At 35.6% G+C, this 25,619-nt stretch overlaps 1 protein-coding gene across 3 annotated transcripts in view; it reads right to left on the bottom strand.

The window, feature by feature from the left end:
* Positions 1-25,619, bottom strand: part of coro (protein coronin) — a 201,588-nt gene that overhangs the window by 24,421 nt on the left and 151,548 nt on the right. For all 3 annotated transcript variants that reach the window (XM_089095230.1, XM_089095232.1, XM_089095229.1), the window contains one exon: positions 17,671-17,877. In XM_089095230.1, the coding sequence (XP_088951356.1) occupies positions 17,671-17,877 (207 nt within the window). The remainder of the gene's footprint in view (positions 1-17,670; positions 17,878-25,619) is intronic.

The raw sequence follows: 25,619 nt of genomic DNA on the forward strand, positions 1-25,619 counted from the left end.
TGGTGATGGAAGTATTAATTCTTATCGTTTTTACTTATATTTGCAAAATTATATTTTAGAGTCAAATAAATTCTCTAATTATAAGCAAACTTGAAAGCGGTTAGCCTTTAACAGTGCTTTACGTAAAATGAAATTGTGAAATGCCATTTAGACTTGTGTTGTTGTGGTCGTCCAATTTTAGTTTGGTGTTTTTATTTTAAGGTTTGGTTTTTTATAATTTTATTAGTTTTATTCTGCACAGAAGACGGCCAAGCGGAGGTCTTGACCGAAATATTTGCATAATTTTTCATTTTTTTTTTACTGGCTGTTAATTGTCCTCGTTTTCTTCCTTTCTTCGCGATTTTATGTTTTATCATGATTAGCCAGTGTGCTCTCAGAAATTATTTACGACTAGCTTACGGGGAGCTTTTGACCAAGTCTGTTCTTAATTATTTTGATTTGTCTAAAAAACACGCCAACCTTATTAATCAACAAGAAATTTTACAGCATTGTAGAGTAAAGATAATTCTTCCGAATTCTCTTCGTGTCCGCCTAAACCTAGGTACACATTCCGAAAGGCAATTTAGTGATAGGGTTGGTTTTCAGTCTTTAATTCACATTTTAAAAGACAAAAAAAAACGACATTTTTTCTTAGTAATACAATTTCAAAAACTCGACATTTTCTACAGTAAAACCTTTCACCGACAGATTTTCAGCAGATTTTAGAATAGCTCAGAATACTTTCCGCCACGACTTTTGTATGGCTAAGGCTCGTTTATCAGACAAATTTGAAAAATTAGAATACGAAAAATTTCAGAATTCCAAATGTTTTCTTCCTAGATTTTGTCCTGGTCCGGCCATTGAGAAGCTATCTTCTAAAGCTCTTACTCCGGAAGAAACCCATGTTTTGTCTAAGGGACCTAAATTTTGCCTACCTCAAACACAAGTATATTTCTCAGAGATAGTCTCCAATGTGGAGGCGGGTATATTTGGTTCACGTGATGCTGTGGAAAATCCAGATTTACTTCGAGGAGAGGTGGTTAAGAATATTCTTGATTTCATTCCATATTCCTCAAGGTCGAAAAATCAGTAAACAGAAAGTCTCACAAATTTAAAAAAATACCCACACATCATTATCACCAGGGCTGATAAAGGAAATAAAATTGTTATCCTTGATAAAACTTCATATAATAAAAAATTTACAGATATTTTATCCGACACCCATACTTACAAACCCATAGATTCAGACCTTACCGATAGGTTCACTTGTATAGTACGGAAGGAGCTAGGAATTTTGCAAACTGAAAGACTTATTACTCCACAAATGTATAAATTATTTTATCCTAAAGGCTGTTCCGCTCCTAAATTTTACGGGCTCCCAAAAATCCACAAAGATGGAGTTTCTCTACGCCCAATTGTGGCTTCTTATAGCTCTCCGACTGCCAGATTGGGAAAATAGTTGTCAACACTTTTTCACCCCCTTATGCAGACGCAAACTTCATACATAAGAAATTCAGTTCACCTTGTTGAAAAATTAAAAGACATTGAAATAAAAAAAAGATACAATTTTGGCCAGTTTCGATGCCATTTCTATGTATACGCCTTGCGATGTTAAAAAATGTGAACTAGCTCTTCAAAGGAAATTAGAAGATAATATTGATCAAATAGACTACAAAACACTGGATATAGAAACTATTATGCTTCTCATCCGTCTTTGCAATAGTTCCTCCTCATATTTCCGATATAGTAATCAATTTTTCACCCAAATCAGGGGTCTACCCATGGGTAAAAGTCTTTCACCATTTTTGGCACCTTTTTATATGGAATTCACTGAAAACTCTGCTCTGAAAAATGTTCCTATGAAACACCGGTTTTGGGGTCAGTTTGTGGATGATGCTATTTCTGTGTGGGAGCATGGAGGGGAGTCACTTAACTCCTTCTTAACTCATCTAAACACTATGGACTCTAACATTCAGTTCACTTTAGAACTAGAACATAACCACAAACTTCCTTTTCTAGATGTTTTAATTTTTAATAAGTGTCCTGGCCTTGAACTTTCTATTTATAGAAAGCCTACGCATAACGATAGGTATTTGCATTTTTCCTCCAACCACTCTCCCTGCATAAAAAGAGGAGTTGTTATTTCTTTGGTTGACCGATTAATAAGAATATGCTCAGAGCCTCACATAGTCTTAGATTTGAACTATATTAAGGACATTTTATTTTGCAATGGCTATCCTATAGAAATACTTGAGACCATCGTAGACAAAAGACGAGAACAGGCAGAAGAGAATACATCAACTCCTCAAACCCCAACAGATATTGTCCCATTGGTGGATGATAAGAAACTTTTCACTGTTCTACCCTATATTCCCAAATTGAGTGACAAATTGAAAAGAATCCTTAAAAAACATAAACTTAATGTCACCTTTAAGAATTCAAATATTATACAGAACTTTTTCAACAGCAGCAAAGATAAAACCAGCCCCATTCTGGGAAGTGGTGTTTATAGAATTCTTTGTTCTTGTTACTGTTTTTATGTTGGTAGAGCCTAACATTGATTGGGGGAGAGTTTGTCTGAACATATGTCCTCAATCGACAAGGCCATGACGTTACGCCAAAGGCCTGAGGTTTTTGATTCCGCCTTGGCGCAACATGTGCATGAGAATCCACACCATATCATTTTGTTTGACGAAACCTCCATTGTTGCCCCCGTTAAAGGTCTCACACAAGTTTTCAGGGAGGTAGTTGAAATAAAAAAGCACATTCACCAAAAGTAGCTCTCAATAGAGACACTGGAGAAACTTTTTTAAGTCCCATTTATGACGAAATTATTAATTCTGATATTTTACGTACATCCACAAAATTATATTGTGCAATCAAATAGAATCTCCGATAATAATCAAACTGGAAAATGATTAGCCTATAAGAGTGTTTTACGTAAAATGAAATTGTGAAATGCGATTTAGACTTGTGTTTTTTTATTCAGTTACCCTCTCACCGTTACTAAGAAAGGGTCGTCCAATTATAATTTTGTGTTTTTATTTCAAGGTTTGGTTTTTTTATTTTTATCAGTTTTATTTCGCACTGAGGACGGTCGAGCGGAGGTTTTGACCGAAATATTTGCGTAATTTTTCAATTTTTTCACTGGCTGTTAATTGTCCTCGTTTTCTTCCTTTCTTCGCGATTTTATGTTTTATTAGTTTAGTTACCTTTTTAAACAGGTAACTCAGATTTAAATTGACTAATGGGCAATTGGTTCTCGGGACAAACTTATTGCATAGCTTAGCCCCTCTATAAATAACTGAAAAGCAGTCCTACTTAAAACTAGGCAAGGAACTAATTTCTATTCCTACTGAACTCGTTGCAGAGTTAAGACAACAACACACTGGTGAACACTCCCCCTTTATCTTTGCTCAAAGCTTGAAAAACCAAATGACATTACTTTTCGGATCTTACAGAAGTAAAACAAGATTTTTAGCAACTTCTTTGTAGGATGCGAAGTATACTCTCGGTTTTGGAAAAAGTTTGAGGTGTTTTCGGCAATAATTCTGTAGACGATTCACCAAGCATGGGCACTTAAAAATTGGATGGTTGTATTATTGATTTTTAAACATTAAATTAAAAAAATTACAGGTTATAAGAAAAAACCATAAAAATGCAAGAGATCAAACTTATTTCAGCTGCACTTTCTCAAAACACTTAATTTGACAATTTTTGTGAAAGAGACATTTACAAACAATCATGAATAATAATAGCAATCGAATTAGACCTATTCTGCACGGGTGTAATTACTCCTGTATTAAAAAAGGGAAAAGACGGGGGCAGTATTCTTCTTACCGCCCGATAACTGTCGCGCCTATACTGTTTAAGTTATTTGAATTGCTTGTTGTAAATAGGCTTAGTGCTACATGTAACATGCCGGATAACCAATTTGGTGTCAAGAAGAAAATGAGTAGAGAACACGCGCATTATTTGATTGCTAATTTGTTGATTTACGCCGATGATTCAAATGAGACTTTGTATTTTGCAGGTCACGATGTAAACAACACTTTTTACTCCAGTGTGTTCTTTCAGATATTGTTGTTTGCCTTGAAACGTGGCATGGATAAGTCTCTTATCCGCACGCTGAGGAATATGTGTAGTAATTTAAAAGCGCGTGTAAATGTACCTTGTGTTAATGCTTTGACCCTATCTTCTAGTCTTATACCCGTAGAGAAGGAAATACACCAAGGGGCACTTACTTCACCATTGCTTTTCAATAACAGTATTATTTCATCGCAAGAACCGGTTCAGTCTACATGTATCTTTAGAGGTCTCAATGTTTCGCTGATCGATTATGCCGACGACGTTTTGAACGCGAGTAGAGCACTTATAAGCATCGTAGAGACTTTCCGTGTTTTGAGTAAGGAGTATGGTAACATAGGTCTTTCATTCAATCCCCAGAAGAGTGAAGTTCTCGTATTTAATAGCCGCGTTAAAGATAGTGTTTTAGTTGATGTTATTTTCGGAATTTATACGATTAAGTCTTCGTCTAAGATTATGTACCTCGACCTTCCAATTTGTAGCGATCTCAAAGAAACCCGCGATTGCCTTGTTTCGTTGCTCGCTGTAAAGACACGCAGAGCTTATGGAATTCTCGTTTCAATAAAGTGCCACTTTAACCGTTTTCTACTTGCAAGGGTGTATAAAGCTTTTGTTTTGCCACATGTGCTAGCCCTTTCTCCGTTTTGGAAATTATTTACCTCGTCTGATCGCCGCAGTATTCGGTCTACTCTCTACAAATATGGGAAGTATCTGTTTCGTCTTTCAGTTTCGGCGATGAATTCGAAAATATCACTGAAGTATGGTATAGTCGACCCGCTGGTAGCTGTACTGAATTGCTGTGTCCGATTTGCAAAGACATTTCAACCAAGCCACTCTTCATTATATGTCGCAATAACTTCAATTTGTCTTTTTTGTTTGTCGTAGGTATGTCCTTAATCTTGTTTTCTGTAGTTGAGTTTTCTTCGGATATTTTGTTGTTATTTGATGTTACTTTTTTTTTCTTTTCTTGTACTCCATTTACAACATTTTGTATGTTTAATAATGGGTAATAAAATAATAATAATAATAAGGGACATCGTTGTAACGTCATTAGGCCTATTATATTATTGATTCTTAGGTTGTTGTCCATTTTAAATTGGAAGTTGATAAGACTGAATTCAATTTTCAACAAGAGGAATATGATATCAATCGGAAATTTGATAAATGGTACGGCACATTAACAGCTTTACTTCACAATTGTGTTAAACCTAAAAAAATTTACACATATCAGTCAGCAAACAAAACAATGGATTACTAAGAGTCTACTCTTAAGTATGAGAAGGCGAAACCATTTATATAAGTATTTGATCCAAAATAAAGGGACAACTACTAAGGATGATCATAAAGCATATAATAACATGCTAAACTGTCACCTTTAGAAAGCCTAAAGCGGATTATTGTGTTTTCAAGTTTCAAGAAGCAGAGGGAAATCCAGGCAAGACTTGGAAACTTATGAAGTTTGTAATGAACCCTAGTCGGCCTCCCTCGGAGCTTCGGGATAGCGTGAATTGCAATTCAGTTTGTGAGCATTTCTCTAATGTGGGCCATAATTTAGGACCCAGTATCCCAGTCCTGGTTGAAGATGGTGATTTTACACAATTCCTGCCTAATAAGAGCGAAGTGTCTGCTTATTTAAAGCCGGTTAATTTAAGTGAGTTGTTTGAAATGGTTAAAAATATGAAAAACAATGCAGCAGGATTGGATCTCACGACTGTGAAAGTTTTCCATGTTTTTTATCCTATTGTTTCTAGACAGTTGGAAATGCTAATAAATGAGTGTTTTAAGTCAGGTGTTTTCCCCGATTGTCTGAAGGTTGCGAAAATGAAACCGCTTCTTAAAGGGGGTAATAGTGGGAATTTAGATAATTATAAGCCTATTTCGCTTCTTCCTGTTATTTCTAGAATAATAAACGGATTACACACAGGAAAAAGCCTACGGCTTTTTCTTCGTTGAACTAGTAAGAGACGAGACTCAAACAATCAAGTAGCTAGCTAATTCCATTGTATGCAATTGTTTTTTATTGCAATGATCGTCTTTTATCGTAAATTAGAAAAATTTTACGAATTTTTTACCGGGATTACGAAAAATATTCAAAATTAAAGATTAAAATTATCTCTGAAAGAATGGATTTTGTTGAAAAGTCAGCTAGAGAGGCTTTCGCAAAACTTCATAGTAATATCCAAAAGAAATGTTGCATGTTTAGTGAAAAGCTTCCAAGGTATGAACCGGCAACTGTGGAACAGTTTATAGATGTAATGGGAAATTTTATAGATCACTGTGAATATATGGAGGCATAATTGTTCTTTACTTAGTTTCAGCTTTAATTCGATGATCCAGACTTTATGTACTAACTACATCCAAAGACTATGACGTCATTGATTAATATTGTATATAAAAAATTAGGTTTTTCGTAAACAAAATTAATTAAAAAAAAATTAAGTACAAATAGCGCTAGATCTAGAGATTTCCTTTAAAATGAGCCATTGAACAACTCTCTACGATGTTCCAGTGCCAAGCTATCTGTGGAAAAGAAAGAAAGAAAAAAATATCCCGTTTGTGGAGAATAACGTGGTTAAAGTCAATTTTCTTGATTATCAAGCCAATATATTTTCTTTGTTATTCAATCCGCAGGGCGGTAAGTTTCCTTTATAGGGGTTTCGGACAAGGCGGTTCTATTGGTGTACTTTTTGTTTTGATCTGACTCTTTTTTTAGGAGTTAGGGGTTTTTTATTTCTTAGCATTGGACGTGATCGTCTCTTACTAGGTTGCTAGCTACCGCTGCAACCCGGATAGAGAGACTGATAAATGTAAGAATGGTTAAATTCCTAGAATCTAAGTCTTTTTTTCGATCTACACAGTTCGGATTTGGGAAAGGAACGTCAACTGAGCAAGCGGTGATCTTCTTGACGACATTTGTGAATGATCATTTAGATCGTGGCCTTAAAGTGGCATCCGTTTTCCTTGACATAACGACAGCATTTGATTGTGTTCAATATGTCATTTTAGTAAAGAAGTTAGATAATTGTGGTATCCATGGAAACTTTTTGGAACTTATTAAATCATTCCTGAATGAACGTATACAGATTGTGCAAATTGAAAGTGAGACATCTAGCCCACAGAGAGTGAAGACTGGCGTTCCTCAAGGGTAAGATTTGGGACCTCTTTTATTTTAGATTTGTATCAATGGTATTTACCGGTACATTGAAGATATAACGATTTCGGATAAAGAGGATCGCGGACCCAGAACTATAATTCCTAGTTTTGCTGACCATACACACTTTACAGTTGCTGCGAGGACGGAAAGTGAACTTCAACTAGTTCTGAAAAAGGGAATGGAACAAATAGAAAAATGTATGAGAGTTAATAAACTTAAATTAAACCATAAGAAAAGTCATTTAGTGATTTACGGGAAAAGCGTAAATTACTACTCCTGGACTGAGAAACTAGAAGTTGATGGAAAGGCTATAGAACGTGTTAGAGCAGTGACGTTTCTTGGAGTGATAGTCGATGAGTGCTTGGGTTTCAAAGGCCTTATTAATCAAATCGCAACTAAGGTTGCCCAAAATTTGGGAATTATAAGGAAGCTAAAGCGTGCTTTCCCAAGACCGGTTCTCAGAATGCTTTATTTCTCCCTTATTCATCCTTATTTGATTTATTGTATATTGGCTTGGTCTTCAACGTTTGTGGGTCATCTATCGCAGATTAGAGTATTACAGAAAAAGCTGTAATGCTCACTGGAGAATATAAGCGTTCCTCGGTTAGAGCAAGGTATGCTGAACTACATATTGTTCCATTTTTCGGATTGATTAAGTGTTATAATGCTCTTTTTATGTTTAAACATCAGAATAAAATGCTACAAATTTGCTTTAAAGATTTTTTTATGCCTGTTTCTAGTGTACATTCTTAAAGTTTAAGACGTTCGAATGAATTTAGACCACCTAAACCTGTAACAACTAGTTCAATGTTTTGTATCCGCCATGTTAGCCCTCGTGCTTAGAATAGTCTGCCGGATAAGATCAAGAAGGTGACTGATGTCTCTGAATTTAGAAGTCTGTTAAAAGAACATTGTTATAGGGTATATGGGGGTGAGTGACTCAGTACTCCGGTCTCTTTTGCCTTTAATTTGTAATTTTTTTTTTTTAAATTAGTGTTTGGTTGATGGATTGAGAAGGACAAGGTTAAAAATGTTGAATGCTGAGATTTGATGAGTTCAAAACGAGTATGGGTGGTATAGTCGCTTATTAGTGATTTTTATATGATAGGTTTTTTAAGGCCTAGTTGGGGTAGTGATCTTCTTTACAAGCTTAGCTCCTGGATTTTGTTATTTTTGGTTGATGAATAAACCCTAATTTAATTTTTTTTTAAATACACTAAATCGATTAATTTAATCCCCTCCCTTTTCTTAGTTAGATGTCAAGATAAATAGGAGTTTCCATTTCTTCCAGTTTCCTCTTATTTCCTTTTCTAAAACTTTATCCTTTTTTAAAGGATAAGTAAAATCAAATTACTGTGATTTTTCTATTTCTTTTTGTAAAATGCATATATACATATAAAATAAAAATATATAGGCTATATAAAAATCGGCATTCACCATTGGATGTCTGAAATTCCTTTTTCTCTGCTTGGATTCAAGTAGCTTTGCGAATCAGCTTTTTCAGTCTTAAGCAAGCTTGATGGTAAAAGTTAAAGTTAGGTTAAATTGGGTTACAAATCTCAGAAATGGGTTAAAAACCTAACCTAGCCCATTCTAACCTGTAACTATCAAACCTTGCATAAAGCTTAAAAAGTTGACTGGCAAAGCTATATCCAAAGGAGATTTAATTCTTAAGATAGAATCAGGTGGAAACCCCTTGCTATTGGTCATCCTCCCTCCCTAGAATAATATACATTTTTGTATGTGCATTTTGCAACAAAGTAGCAAAATGTTTCCATTGTACACAGATAGAAAAAAAAACTTAGTTCAGAAGATATTTGTCATGTTTTCTGGTATATTTCACACGTTTGCACTGTATTCGAGCTGCCCTGTATACTCCACTACACGACCACTCTATCTCCGCTCCACGACCTTCGACACTAAAATAGGAGTAGCACTTGTGATTTCTGCTCAAGGGAAATCCCACGCAAAGTTACATGACCGCTATTCAATGTGGTCAGATGAAAAACACTGGCAGATAAACATGCAATCATGGCACAGGAATATAACTTTTTTTTATTTTCCTTAAACCACTTTCTTCCTTAAAACTGTGACTCCTCAACAGCAACGTAATTTCAGTATAACTGGTTTGTGATAGAAAACCAATATAAGGACAGAGATAAGCCTTGGATTAAATCCAAGAAGCAGAAAAAGGTACCCGAAAAGAAAAAAAAATACCCTTTTGGGCATATATATATATACATATCTATATTCTTATATGTGGGTAATAATTGTGTATTTTTTCTCGAAAACGACTCCATATTTTTTCGGGAAAATTGGTATTTTGGGATATTCTCGCATAAAAAGATGATCTCGATAGGTCAGAAGTCTGAGAAAAATCGTTAAGAGCCTTAATTTTAATTTTTGCAAATGATGTCATGTACGCCTACTATGTTAATAAATCATATAAGCATTTCTTATGACATCATATATGGCACAATATACGTATTTTCTTATATGATGTCATGCATAGAATAAATAAGATTGTTGAGTTTCCAACGCAAGAGCTACTTGTATAATTTAATGTCTGTTGAAAGGACCAAAAAACTAAAATTTGCAGTTGCTATCAATTGCAACAACACCAATACGGAAAGCTAAAGCAAAGGCCAATGCCAAATTGTCAAAAATGAAAATGTAGAGCAGCAAGTCAATGAAAATCAATCTGGACAGCGGGAATCAAAACGTGTCAAAATTGAAAATAATAATAATGATGATTTCATTCGGGATTTTGGCATGGCTCAGGTCATCAATGCCTACCATACCTTTATTGAAAAAAAAAGTTCGGCAATATATATTTCATAATAACGAAAGATAAACCGAGGTGTAACGAAGGAAATAATCAGATAATGTTAGCGATGATGATTGGGTTTTGGATTTTGCATGGATTGACATGGATGACATGGATGACAGGTATGGTCAGTACCGACCATACCTTTGAAATCAAAATATAGACTGCATAAATCGTTGTAAAATAAAATTTTTGTCCCACCACCTGAACAATTATAAGAAACAAAGGTTCAGCGATATGTCTTTCATAATGACAAACGACAAGCCAAGGCAAAAGAAGAAGTTTTTCCCACCACCTGAACAATTATAAGAAACAAAGATGGTCGTCAATGCCTTCCATACCGATTAAAATCAAAAACCTTGACTAGATAAATGGTTGGAAAAAAACAGAAGTTTTTGTCCCACCGCCTGAACAATTAAAAGAAACAAAGGTTCGGCGATATGTCTTTCATAATGACAAAAGACAAGCCGAGGCAAAAGTCAAAGGTCCAATAAAAAAATATGTAATTTACTTCTAATTTAAGATCCATTTGGACGTCATGGCATCCAGAAAAGGCTCAAATTGTCTGTGTTTAGAAGATAAGCGACAGTGATAATCTATACATAGAAGCCTGCCGCGTACCCCATACCTTTGTAAAAAAAAAAAAAAAGGTTCGGCGATGCATATTTCATAATGACGAAAGATAAGCCGAGGTGCAACGAACCAAGCAAATTGAAAATGACAAGGATGATGATTGGGTTTTGTATTTTGACATGAATAAGGTCATCAATGCCTACCATACCTTTGAAAAAAAAAAATCCGGGCAAGGTAAATCGTTGGAAGAAAAACAAGTTTTTTTTCCCACCACCTGAACAATTATAAGAAACAAAAGGTTCAGCGATACGTCTTTTATAATGACAACAAACAAGCCAAGGCAAAAGAAGAAGCTTTTGTCCCACCATCTGAACAATCACAGGCAGCGCAATAGCGCTGCCTAAGTAAAGAACGATGTTGGCACAATGTACTATTATTTTTCATACCAGGGCACTTCGTATCGAAGGAGTTGTCGTAGAAACTTTGAAAAGGGCTTTTGTTCACCGTAGTTGATTTCCAGATATAAATTATGTTTTTGAGGAGGACACTCCACCACAGCCCTCAGGGCAGGGGTTGTAAGTTATGTCCTTAATTTATATGGGGCATATAAGGTTTTTATAGAAGCCCTTGTCGTAGAAACTTCAAAAAAGGCTCATTCGACTGGAAATTTACAGGGCTAGGGCCCTTTTTAATAGTCGAAAGTGATTGGAAGGCAATTAACCCCTCTCTCACGCCCATCTTTTCCCCAAACACATCCAATCAAAATTTTTAGATAGCCATTTTGTTCAACGTAGTTAAAAGTTTTAGAAATTAGGTCTTTGAGGATGATAACCCCCCGCCCCACATTCCTCAAGTTATGCCCTAGGGCCATGCAAGGTTTTTATAGAAAGCGTTGTCGTAGGAACTTCAAAACGGGCTCATTTGATTGGAAATTGAAATGGCTAGTGCCTTTTTTAATAGTCGAAAGTGGTTGGAAGGCAACTAACACCCCTTCCACACCCACTATTTATCCAAAAACATCCAATCCAAATTTTGAGATAGCCATTTTGTTCAAAGTAGGTGAAAGGTCCGGAAATTATATCTTTTCGGATGACACTCCCCCAACAGCCCTCAGGGTAAGGGTTGTAAATTATGCCCTGGGGGCGTATAAGGTTTTTAATGAAAGCTTTGTCGTAGAAAATTGAAAAATGGCTCATTCGATTAGAAATTCAAAGGGCTAGTGCCATTTTTAATAGTCGAAAGTGATTGGAAGGCAACTAACCCCTCTCTCACGCCCATCTTTTCCCCAAATACATCCAATCAATATTTTTAGACAGCCATTTTGTTCAACGTAGTTAAAAGTTTTAGAAATTAGGTCATTGAAGATGATAACCCCTCAGAGCCCTCGGGACAAGGGTTGTAAGTCATGCCCTAGGGGCATATAAGGTTTTTATAGATAGTAATGATGCAGAAACTTCAAAAAGGGCTTGTGCCCATTCGATTGGAATTTAGAAGGGCTTGTGCCCTTTTAAATAGTCAAAAGTGATTAGAGGATAACTAACACCCCTCTCACACCCATCATTTCCCCAAACACATCCAATCAAAATTTTCAGATAGCCATTTTGCTCGAAGTAGCTAAAAAGTCCGGAAATTATGTTTTTGAAGATGACAATCCACCCACAGCTCTCAGGGCAAGGGTTGTAATTTATGCCCTGGGGGCATATAAGTTTTGTTTAGAAAGCGTTGTCGTATAAAATTCAAAAAGTAATCATTCAATTGGAAATTGAAACGACCAGTGCCTAACATTCGAAAGTGATTGGAGGGCAAGTAACCCCCCTCTTTCGCCCACCATTTCCCCAAACACATCCAATCAAAATTTTGAGACAACCATTTTATTCAACGCAGTTGAAAGTTTAGGAAATTATGTCTTTGAGGATGACAACCCCTCTCACAGCTCTCAGGGCAATGGTTGTAAGTTGTGCCCTTGGGCATATAAGGTTTTTATAGTGTTGTCGTAGAAACTTCAAAAGGGCTCATTCGATTGGAAATTGAAAGGGCTAGTGCCCTTTTTAATAGACGGGAGTGTTTGAAGGGCAACTAACCCCCCTCTCAAGCCCACCATTTCCCCAAACACATCCAATCAAAGTTTTGAGATAGCAATTTTCTTCAACGTAGTTGAAAGTTCTGGAAATTAGGTCTTTGAGGGTGAAACACCCCCCAGCCCTCAGGGCAATTATGCCCTGGAGGAAAATAAAGTTTTTATTGAAAACATTGTCGTAGAAAGTTCAAAAAGGCTCATTCGATTCGGAGTTGAAAGGGCTAATGCCTTTTTTAATAGTTGAAAGTGATTGGAGAGCAACTAACGTCCACCATTTCCCCAAACACATCCAATCGAAATTTTGAGATAGCCGTTTTGTTTAACGTAGTTGAAAGTTCTGGAAATTAGGTCTTTGAGGATGACAACTCCCCCAAGGCCCTCAGGGCAAGGGTTATATGTTATAACCTGGGGGCATATAAGGTGTTTATAAAAAGCGTTGTCGTAGAACCACAAAAAGGGCTCATTCGATTGGAAATTGAAAGGGCTAGTGCCCTTTTTGATTGTCGAAAGTGATTAAAAGGCTTGACATTTTTATAGTAAAGATCGATATGGGTACTACATATTATTATTTTTATTTAGACCAGGGCACTTCGTATCGAATGAGTTGTCGTAGGAACTTCGCTCATTCGATTGAAAATAGAAAGGAATAATGCCCTTTTTAATACTCAACAGTGATTGAAGGGCTACTAGTCCCCCACCCACGCCCACCCTCCCATTTGCCCATTATGTTTAAAAACTAAATATTGCCTTTAGATTAAATCCAAATGCACTGTGTTAATGCTAATTCCTAATAAGGCATCTCAGCAGTATCCCAAGAACGACTGAGGGTATTATGTTCAAACTTTCGGGGCTACTTCGTCTCTTAAAATTCAACCAAACCAAAATAGCGTAAGTGTATCCAAGCTATCAAAGAAAGTAAACAGATTTTTTGGGAGGAATGGTATCAAGTTTTCTATTTGAGGTGAACTAGAGGAGGTATGGAACTAAATTAAACACTACTATTTGTGTCCAGATTTTTAAAAGGGTGTATGTTGTTCAAAATTGCTGAAAATTTTTCTCCAGCATACAAATAGAAGGCCAAACTATAAAGTTTAAAAAAAAAGAAAAGATTTAAAGTATTAATTTATTTTTCCCTGAAAAGACTATGTCAATATAAAACGAACAGAAATTAATTAAAAACACATTTTCCACAAAATAAGTTTTTCAAAGAAAAGTAAAGAACTCCATTAAACCAAAAAAGAGCAAAAATAAGATCAAACAATCTACCAAGCGTGAAACTACCACAAATCAGCATCGATAAATAAATGAAACCCAAAACGAACAGAAATTGCAATAAATAACCGAGTCAAACTCAAAACGAGCAGAAATTAACACGAGTAGGGCTCAAAACCCCTATGCCTTCCCAAGGCAAGAACATAATTTGCACTTTACTGAAAAAAATACTAATGAATGTGCGTTGTGAGTTTAATATACATATACTGATATTTAGTAATCAAAATGTTAATATTATTTGATTTATTAAAGTTATGAAAGTAAAAACATTTATATTTTTTCAGTAACATGCAAATTATGTTCTGCCCATGGGAAGGCATAGGGGTTTTGAGCCCTATTCATGTCAATTTCTGCTCGTTTTGAGTTTGACCTGAACAATTGAAAGAAACAAAGGTTCGGTGATATGTCTTTCATAATGAGAAAAGACAAGCCGAGGGAAAAGTTAAAGGTTCAATAAGAAATATATAATTTTACACCACTTCTAATTTAAGTTCTATTTGGACGTCATGACATCAAACAGTTCGTGGTAACGAACTGTAAGTAAGGAGCGACCCGGCTCAATGGTAACCGAAACTCTAGAAAACGGGTTTTTGATACCAATAGATATATCAAAAGAATCAGATTTCAATGCTGATTTCAAACATATAACTTTCATCAAGTTTAGTGCTACCCATCACAAGTTACGCGCCTGAGAAAATTTGGCTGATTTTCGAAAAAGGGGGAATGACCCCCGAAAAGCTATAGAACCTTAATGAAAATCACACCATCATATTCAGCATATCAGAGAACCCTACTACAGAGGTTTGAAGGTCCTATCTACAAGAAGGTGGAATTTTCCATTTTTTGCCAGAAGAAAGATCACGGATGCGTGTTTATTTGTTTGTTTGTTTTTGTTTTTTTTCCCCCAAGGGTGATCGTATCGACCCAGTGGTCCTAGAATATCGTGGGAGGGCTCATTGGAACGAAAATTTAAATTTCTTGTGCCCTTTTTAAGTGACCAAAAAAAATGGAGGGTAACTAGGCCACCTCCCACGCTCATTTTTTTCCCAAAGTCACCTGATCAAAATTTTGAGATAGCCATTTTGTTCAGCATGGTCGAAAATATGATAAAAATGTCTTTTAGGATGACTTGATCCCCCAAAGTCCCCAGGGGGAGGGCTGAAAGTTATGAACTTTACTCAATGTTAACATAGAGTATTGGTTATTGGGAAGTATACAGACTTTTTCAGAGGATATTTTGTCTGGTAGGTGGGGGAAGGAGAGGGTCGGGGGCTATATGGAAGGATCTTTCCATGAAGGAAGTTTTCATGGAGGAAGGAAAATTGCCATGAAGGGGGCGCCAGACTTGCCAGCATTATTTATTGGTTATTGGGAAGTATACAACCATTTCCAGGAAGGATTTTTTCTGGAAGGGGGGGGGGCTAGAGGAGGAGATTACTCTGGAGAATATTTCCGTGGAGGATGTTTCTTTGGGGTAAGGGACATTTCTAGGAAGGGGGCGCCGGATTTCCAAGCATCATTTAAGAAACGATCAGAAGTTAAATAAAAAAAAACAAGTTTTTTCAACTGAAATGTAAGAAGGAATATTAGAACTTAAAACGAACAGAAATTATAACGTATGTGAGGGGGTTCTCCCCCAAGTCAATACCTCGCTCTTTACGCTACAGTTTTTTTTTAGTGCTTTCAAAAGAGCTATCTATTCTAATTAAACGGCCTTTTTGATTCAAGGGTTTGTGAATCAAAATTTTTTTTAACTTTTAACGTAAAGAGCGTGTTATTGACTAAGGGGAGAACCCCTTCATATAAGTAATAACATATACGTAATAAAAAAAAACAATAGAAAAACAAGCGATACGGCTCAATAGTAATCGAAACTTTTAAAAACGAAATTTTGATGTCAATAAATGTATCAAAAGAATGTGTTTATAATGCTGATCCTAAATATATAAATTTTATTAAGTTTAGTATTACTCATCAAAGGTTACGAGCCTCAGAAAACTCGCCTGATTTTTTAAAGAGGGGGGAAACATCCCCTACAAGTGAAAGAATTTTAATGAAAATCACACCGTCAGATTCAGCGTATCAGAAAACCCTATAACATAGGTTTCAAGCTCATATCTGCAAAAATCTGCAACTTTGTATTTTTTGCCAGAAGAAAAATATACGAATATAGAAGTTAGTTACGTAAGTTAATTTGTAAAGACATCCATTTAGCAAAAGAAAAGTAAAATTTTTATGCAAATAAAAGCTGCATTAACTAAAAAACGATCAGAAATTAAATAAAAAAAACAAGTTTTTTAAACTGAAAGTAAGGAGCGACATTAAAACTTAAAACGAACAGAAATTATTCCGTATATGAAAGGGGCTGTCCCCTCCTCAACGCCTCGCTCTTTACGCTAAAGTTTTTTATTGTTTTAAAAAATAGAGTTGTGAGAAAGTCAAACTTTTTATTGTTTTAAAAAATAAAGTTGTGAGACAGAGTCAAACTTTAGCGTAAAGAGCGAGGCGTTGAGGAGGGGACAGCCCCTTTCATATACGGAATAATTTCTGTTCGTTTTAAGTTTTAATGTCGCTCCTTACTTTCAGTTTAAAAAACTTGTTTTTTTTTATTTAATCAAGAAAAGGCTCAATTTGTCTGTATTTAGAAGACAAGCGACAGTTAGAATCTATATATAGAAGCCTGCAAGTGCCGGGACCGGCGGCGAAGCCACCGGGCCCCCCGTTACTATATATATATATATTTGTGTGTGTGTGTGTGTGTGTGTGTGTGTGTGTGTGTGTGTGTGTGTGTGTGTATGTATGTACGCGCGCGCGCGCGCGCGCGCGCGCGCGCATATATGTGTGTGTGTGTGTGTGTGTGTGTGTGTGTGTGTGTGTGTGTGTGTGTGTGTGTGTGTGTGTGTGTGTGTGTGTGTGTGTGTGTGTGTGTGTGTGTGTGTGTGTGTGTGTGTGTGTGTGTGTGTGTGTGTGTGTGTGTGTGTGTGTGTGTGTATATATATATATATATATATATATATATATATATATATATATATATATATATATATATATATATATATATATATATATATATATATATATATATATATATATATATATATATATATATATATATATATATATATGTATATATATGTATATATATATATATATATATATATATATATATATATATATATATATATATATATATATATATATATATATATATATATATATATATATATATATATTTAATTCATAATGTACGTCACACCGAATTTTTAATTATCAAAGTGAGTTTATTTGAGCCAATATTTTTGTATTAAGTCTCCCATATGCGTTCCTACTCACGACACGAATATTCATTGTATTGCCAATTTGTTTTTCATCTAATTTATCTAAAATAAAATTTGCTTAATTTTTTCAACAATTGTTAATTTATTAATAATTTTTAAATTATTATTTAATGTGTTATTATTTTTATATTGTTTTTTAATATTATTTTTATGTTACTTTTATGTTATTTTTATTATTTATATTTATGATCATATTTATATTGTTTACTTTATTATAATAATTGTTTAACAATTAATTATTAAGTTGAATAAATATGATTAGTTTATTAATTTAAATTAAAAAAAACTAAATTTACTGATTGTTAGTGAAATATTATTCTACTGAATCCAAAAAGAATTGAAAAAAAAACTGATCTGGTCTTACCTTCCGAGGTACTGTCATACTAATGACTTGACACAATCCAGAATTATTTAGTCTATAGAAACGTGCGATTTCACAAGACGACACATCGCAACCTCTCTTTGGCATAATTCCAATTCCTCGTTGTGGATCTGATGTTTGAAATGTGTTTATGTAATGGACAAATGGAGCCTCTGGAGTTATTTCAAAGTAACGAATCACGCTATCACCCTGTAAAATAAAGATTGTGAATTAATAATGTCATCCTGCAGCCCATGTCAAACATAGAACGAAAAAAGGAGAAAGGATAAAGAAACTTTAGAACGAAAGGAGATTCTGGAATAAATAAAAACTCCATTCCGAAGGATCCTCACTTAAATTTTGAAAATTTGACTCTAGAAATATATTTTTTTTACATTTCAGGGATTCAAGACTATGAAAAGCGACTTGCTAAATTTTCATTGGAAGCTAGTGATAAATCTTTTAATGGAATACTAATATTGAATTATTTAACTGTTATTGAATTATTTATACTCCGTTTTAATTCCGTGTGAATTTTCGGGCAATAAATTTACTGACTTACTTACAAAATCATTTCTATTAAAAAATTAATTCACTTTCGTCGGTTTTTAAATTCAATAACGTTTTATATGAGAATTTATTTCAAAATTCAAACCTGAGTCTTTTCCGAGAGGGAAGGTGAAGGATACTGCACTGGACTTTTACATTCTTCACCGACGGTGCTGATATTCGTTTCATAGCCCTTCAGCCGGGAAGTGCAATGGGTGCTTGGTGGGAAGCGATCCTGTGGTTTCATAAACCGTTACTGTTGACCTTCCCCAGATTTCTCCAGGAACCCATTTAGAGCTGGGTTAACTCTGGCTTAGTTTACAAAGTCACACCCTTGACTCTCCTCACGGACGAGTCTAGCGTGCCAACCACACGAGGCAAAAAGTCTATTAGGATAGGAGTACCCTTTGCAACTCCCCCTACATAGACCGCTGCCTTTAGTTCATATATGTCTTTTTTAACGTAAGCAATTATGCTAATATTCTTTAATTTAAACTTCTACTTCAAAAAATGAATAAAGTCGACCAGATCTTAAAAACAACATAACATAATTTGTTGACCATTGTGGTTGTTCTTATCAAGTCACCTCTGCAGGTATTTTTTGCCTTTGAATCTCCTTAATTAAAAAGGTGTTTTGCAGTTTGGATGCAGCACCATGTCAGGTTGGTTTGAATTAGTGTTAGTTTTTTTTGTTGAATCTTTCTTTAACTAAGTCATTTAAACTTAATTAAATTAAAGTTAATTTTTTTTTCTCTAACCAACAAAAATCATGTTGCTTAGTTAACTGCCTATGTGAGAGTGATTACTATAAGATTTGGAATCATTAAATAACGTAAAGGATTGCGGCTAAGAAAAAATAATAAAGGAAAATAATTTAGTGAGAAAAAACGACAAGGCCAGCAAAAAAGACAAGAAAAGCGAGGCGACACTTAGTAAGGCTACTTCCAGGTATAATATCAAACTGTAGATACTATCACGTAGAAATGACACCTTCGATACCGAGTTACCAGCGGGTTACCGTTTTTGAACCCCCCCCTTGAATTTTTGTCCAACTCATAAAAACGTAGTGAAAATGACTATAAACAAATTCTGATTTTTTTTATTTTTATTTCTGCAAACTTCCCTCCCCAAAACAAAAACCGAGATACTCCCTTGTCTCCTCCTAAAAAAAAGTCTTGTGCAAATTCGCTTCGTTAACTGCTTATGAAAAGGACTTCTACATGATTTTTAATTACAAAATAACATGAAAAATTACGGTTAGGAACGATTAGACCCCGGCGCCGCGCCGACGGATCGACCGAACGCTGCCGACGAGAGGCCTGGTCAAACGCCGCCGGCGTTTCGCAGGCTCGCCGCCGCCGGCAGAGGCGGCAGCGTTCGGTAGACTTCAAATCAATTTTGCGTCAATTCTTTATTGCGTCAACCGCAAAGTCGGAGCTTTTTCTTCTCGTGTGGTTTAGTATTTCGATTTGCCTGATTAGAAATCCAGCAGGGCTTGCACTATCCCCGAATTTTCGGGTATTTTCCCAAAAATCTATACGTCGGCCCGAAAAAAAATTTGGTTCCCCGAATCCCCGAAAATCACCCAATCACGGTGCCACCCCTAGCGATTTATCATCAGTGACTCTCTCTGACAGACGTTACTGTGTGTACCATAATTCTTCAATTTTCTCTAGTTTGTTAATTTTCGCCTCTTTTGATACTTTGCATAAAAACCAGACAGATACAATGTGCCATTACAAATACAAATACTCGTATTACAATATACACAGTTCTTAATATGTAGAAAAAAAAAGTATTGTCTTTATGAAATGAGTTTTAAGTCATTTCGAATCCAGTTTTCTAATCGCTATTTCTTACATCATTCGTAGTCAAGAATTTTATTTTCAAGTTTAATAGAATTATAGAGCGCATTCACTACTATACAGCTTCAGCCTTCAGTTGGATTTTGAAATTGACAGCCGACAGATTGTTTCTACAGCTGAATTGTAAATTTGCAGATTTTTTTGCTGTTTTTAGATAAGACTTTCTTAATGTTTAATACTCAATTGTTGAACCCTGATAGAAAATACAATCTTCTTTCTGAAACATTTTACCCCCCCCCCCCAAAAAAAAAAAACTTCTATTGAGACAAAATTTAGCTATAGACTAAGCTATGTACAAAGTTGGGGAATTAAATATTGAACCGGAAATTACCCTAAAAATATGATCCATAAAAAAATTGTAAATTACTTCCTATAGGGGGGATATGGGGATATCATCTTTAAATGATTATACCTCATTTTTTTTATTGAAAGAAAGGGTACCAAAAAGATGATTATTTTTTTCATTTGAAACGAAGACGGAAGGAAATAATATTAAATTCTCTGAGAAACCATTGAAAATATTTTTATAAACCCAGGGCCCCCCATTAGGACTTGTTCATTGTCTTGGGTATTTTGTGAGTTTTCATCGGCTACTGGCCTAATTTGGTTTTTGTGTGTGCTCCCTTTTAATTAGATTCTTTGGATCTTATTGAATGCCACGGCGAATGTCAGTAGAGTAGGAACTACCATTTCTACGACTTTATGTTCCTTCCGGTTTTTCTGGTAGGTAATTCTATTCTACAGGGGCATTACACCCTTTCAAAGAGATTTACGTAATGGTCCTATGATTAAGGACAAGTTTTTCTGACGTAGATTTCTAGTTCATGATATACAAGTTTTTTTTTTAGGTTAAATCCGTGGTCATTTATCTGTAAGTTGATTTGTAGGTTTTTTTTTTTTTAAACTTGGCTAATAGTTTTTTAAGCCTATTACTACGAACGCTATTTGCATTCCGTTTTTGTAACTAGGAGTGAGATTGTGTGACGCTATCAGACTGGTTTCGTTTCATGGGTTCATTAATAGAACGAGTAATGTTTTTGAAAAGGGTAATTACTTCCTTAGTTTACGAGATTTGCGAATTTATGGCGAAAAGTTACTCTATTTTCACTACTGTAATCTGATTGAATTGTCGCCGACAATGAGATTTAATCGTTGCTAAGCCTATTGTTATTGCGAAAGGGGTTACTCAATTTACTTCTTAGTGTTAAATGACAGATTTCCAAATACGATCATTTTGAAAAGCAGACAAAAAAAATTGGTTTATCCCCTCATTTCTGTAGGGCAGGAGATAACTTAATTTACTTAGACAATGAATGATATTAATTAGTGATTGATTGTATCAGTGGAGAAAAAAAAGGATTAAACTGATTAACAGTTAAGGTAACCCCAAAGGAGCTGTTAACTGAGGTAATTTGTTATAAATTTGAAAAAATACCTAACGACGAATCGGAAACGTTTGATTAACATTTTCAAAAAAAAGGAGTACTGGTATTTGTGAATTGGAGGAGATGGGGTGGTTATGCACTGTATAATACACAAGTGATGTTTTGGAGAGTTAGGGGTTGTGTATGTCTCTTTGGGCTATGTGTGTCTCTTTGGGAGCGTTTGAATATTTTGGTTACTAAAGTATTATATTTTCATCATGTTTTAGGATATTCAATTAGGATTAACTTAACTTCATTCCTTGAGTGTTGTCGGGGGTAACATGTAAGTACCAAATTTTGAGTTCACTGCAGGGGATTTTCCACAAGGAGACTTTTCCACGGGGAGGGAATTTTCCAGGAGGTGAATTGCTATAAGTTTCACGGGAAATCATCCGTACATAGGTTTTTTCCAAACTTTTAAAGAAAATTTGCAAATGAAAAGAGGATTTTTGCAACAAACTTATGTTAATTTCTGCTCGTTTTGGGTTTTGATTCGATTATTTACTACATTCTTTACAGTCTCATGAAATGTAATTAAACAATTATAAAAGATTTTTCAACTAAAGTAAGGAGCAAGTTTAAAACTCATAACAGATTTTCTTTAAAAATTTGGAAAAAAAGCCAACTTCACAATAAAGAGTAAGGAGATAAGGATGAGACAGACTTTTGATCTTTTACATAATTAAATAAATAAAAACGGGGGGGGGGGGTTCAGTTGTACAGGGTGTCAGTTATACAGGGGTTCATTTAAAGAGGTCTCACTTGCACGAAGGTTCAGAGGCATGGGGATTCACTTGCTTGGGGTTCAGTTAAACGGGGATTCAGTTACAATGGAACCCACACAAAAAAACAATGAGGGCACACACAAAAGCCAAATTAGCCCAGTGGCCTACGATAAATCATGGGTTGCATAGGGGGTTGACTTGCACGAGGGTTCAGTTAAAGGGGGTACAGTTACACAGGAGTTTAGTTAAATTGGGTTGAGTACAAATATAAAAGATTTTTCAACTAAAGTAAGGAGCAAGTTTAAAACTCATAACAGATTTTCTTTAAAAATTTGGAAAAAAAAGCCAACTTCACAATAAAGAGTAAGGAGTTAAGGATGAGACAGACTTTTGATCTTTTACATAATTAAATAAATAAAAACGGGGGTTCAGTTGTACAGGGTTTCGGTTATACAGGGTTCAGTTAAAGAGGTCTCACTTGCACGAAGGTTCAGATGCATGGGGATTCACTTGCTTGGGGTTCAGTTACACGGGGATTCAGTTACAATGGAACCCACACAAAAACAATGGGGGCACACACAAAAGCCAAATTAGCCCAGTGGCCTACGAGAAATCATAGGGTGCATGGGGGGGGGACTTGCACGAGGGGTCAGTTAAAGGGAGTACAGTTACACAGGGGTTTAGTTAAAGTGGGTTGAGGTGCACGAGGGTTCAGTAGCACGAGACTTCAGTAGCAAGGGGGGGTTCAGTTGTACAGGGTTTCGGTTATACAGGGGTTCAGGTACATGGAGGGTATAGTGACATTTTAAAAGATGATTTAAAAGATGATTTTAGAAGAAGATTTGAAGATGAAACTCTGTGGTCACTATAATATACAAATTCCATTTGAACAGTGTTGTAAGGTCTCCTACTCCAACCCCAAAGGGTTTAGATCCTCCTATCCCAACCCAGACGGACTCCAGCAGTTCTCAAAAGGTCCCCTTAGCTCCCAAAGGACCACCGAGCCCTCTAGGGCCCCCTAAGACCCTCAAAGACCCTCCCCGGGCTCCCGTCTTTCGTAGATGAATGTTGTCTGAAACTTATGTTTCAGGGTGTATGGGTTGCTATTTTCGACTTTTCGGAGTTGGATTTCTTAGTCTTTCATAGGTATGTGTTGTCTGAAACCTATGATTTGGGGTGGATGGTTTGCTATTTTTGACTTTTCTGAGCTGGATTTCTTACCCCTTTCATAGGTTTGTGTTGTCGGAAAATTATGATTTGGGATGTGTAGTTTGCAAGTTGGACTTTTCAGAGTTAGATTTCTTAGTCTTTCGTTGGTGTGTGTTGTCTGAAATCTATGATTTGGGATGTGTGGGTTGCTATTTTTTTACTTTTCTGAGCTTTAGCCTAATTGCGTAGCTACTAAAGGAACATTTTTGTTGTATCTATTGGTATCAATATTCTGTTTTTTAGAGTTCAAGTTACTATTGAGCCTTACGTGCCTGAAATAATGAATTAGAATATTTAATTAGCTGTTTGGGCTTTTAGACATAGTTTTTTAGATGTTCATGAGTGTTAGGTTCCTGGAGGGGTTTTATGACTCCTCCCTCCAATGAATTCAGATGGTTTTAGGACTCATCCCCCTAGCCATAACTCCATTCAACCTTGAGTGAAGATATAAAAGTTTGATGAAGTATTTTTCTACTTAACAACTACATTAATAACTTCCAAGATGATAGGGCAGTATGACACAGAATTTTTCAGTTACCGAGAGTTCAATGACTCCTCCCCGAAATGACTTCCACGGGTTTTATGACTCCTCCCCACAATGAATTCAGATGGTTTTAAGACTCATCTCACTTGTCATAACTCAGTTCAACCTTTAGCGAAGGTATAAAAGTTTGATGAAGTATTTCTCTACTTAACAACTAAATTAATAGCCTCCAAGATGATTGGACAGTATGACACCGAATTTATCAGTTTGAAAAATCATCTTGTGGTGTTATATTTGAATGTGCTTTTTTATTATTGTCTATAGATCTCGAAGAAATTGACTGTTATCATTGGTTAGTGAACTATAATCTGTCTGAGTATGATAAAAGCTTGTGGAGTACTAAATTCCGTTATATAAACAGACTGGGATTCTATGACAGAGTGATTACACCACTTAATAATACTGGTCAGGAACTGAGAAATGTCCAGGAGGAAGTCAGTGAAATCTGCAGCTTTTTCGGAGTTGAAGCACTCTACGTAAAGGGCAATGTACCTAAAGATAAAGTTTTAATTCAAAAGTGTGACCCTAGGATTCCACTTTTCAATTTAGAAGAGTTTAAATGTCCTAAATTTGAAGGGGGCTATCACCATCCTGAAGATGAGGTTAGGTTCTTCGCATAATGGATACCTAAGAACATATCCGATTGTGATAAATCCATAAGACATGTTAAAAACTATTCTATATTATGGAACCATCGTTTGTGGATGTTTAAGAGTGAACTCTAAGTACTCTTTTTATGTAAACATTTCTTGTTGTTTTTTTTTCTTTCTCAAAAAAAAAGGAGTCAAAAAAAGGAGGAAGGAGTCATAAAACCCGTGGAAGTCATTGCGGGGAGGAGTCATTGAACTCTCGGTAACTGATAAATTCTGTGTCATACTGTCCTATCATCTTGGAAGTTATTAATGTAGTTGTTAAGTAGAAAAATACTTCATCAAACTTTTATATCTTCGCTCAAGGTTGAATGGAGTTATGGCTAGGGGTATGAGTTCTAAAACCATCTGAATTCATTGGAGGGAGGAGTCATAAAACCCCTCCAGGAACCTAACAGTCATGAACATCTAAAAAACTATGTCTGAAAACCCAAACAGCTAATTAAATATTATAATTCATGATTTCAGGCACGTAAGGCTCAATAGTAACTTGAACTCTAAAAAACAGAATATTGATACCAATAGATACAACAAAAATGTTCCTTTAGTAGCTACGCAATTAGGATAAAGTTCAGAAAAGTAAAAAAAATAGTAACCCACACATCCCAAATCATAGCTTTCAGACAACACACACCAACGAAAGACTAAGAAATCTAGCTCAGAAAAGTCCAACTTGCAAACTACACATCCCAAATCATAATTTTCTGACCACACACACCTATGAAAGGGGTAAGAAATCCAGCTCGGAAAAGTCAAAAATAGCAAACCATCCATCTCAAATCATAGGTTTCAGACAACACATACCTATGAAAGACTAAGAAATCCAACTCCGAAAAGTTGAAAATAGCAACCCATACACCCTGAAACATAAGTTTCAGACAACATTCATCTACGAAAGACGGGGGCCCGGGGAGGGCTTTTGAGGTTCTGAGGGGGCCCTAGAGGGCTGGGTGGTCCTTTGGGAGCTTGGGGGACCTTTGAGGACA

The sequence above is a fragment of the Artemia sp. Qi Xiang Cuo genome, chromosome 10 (genome assembly GCF_049724085.1).
Source record: "Artemia sp. Qi Xiang Cuo chromosome 10, ASM4972408v1, whole genome shotgun sequence".
In the NCBI taxonomy this organism is placed as follows: Eukaryota; Metazoa; Arthropoda; class Branchiopoda; order Anostraca; family Artemiidae; genus Artemia; species Artemia sp. Qi Xiang Cuo.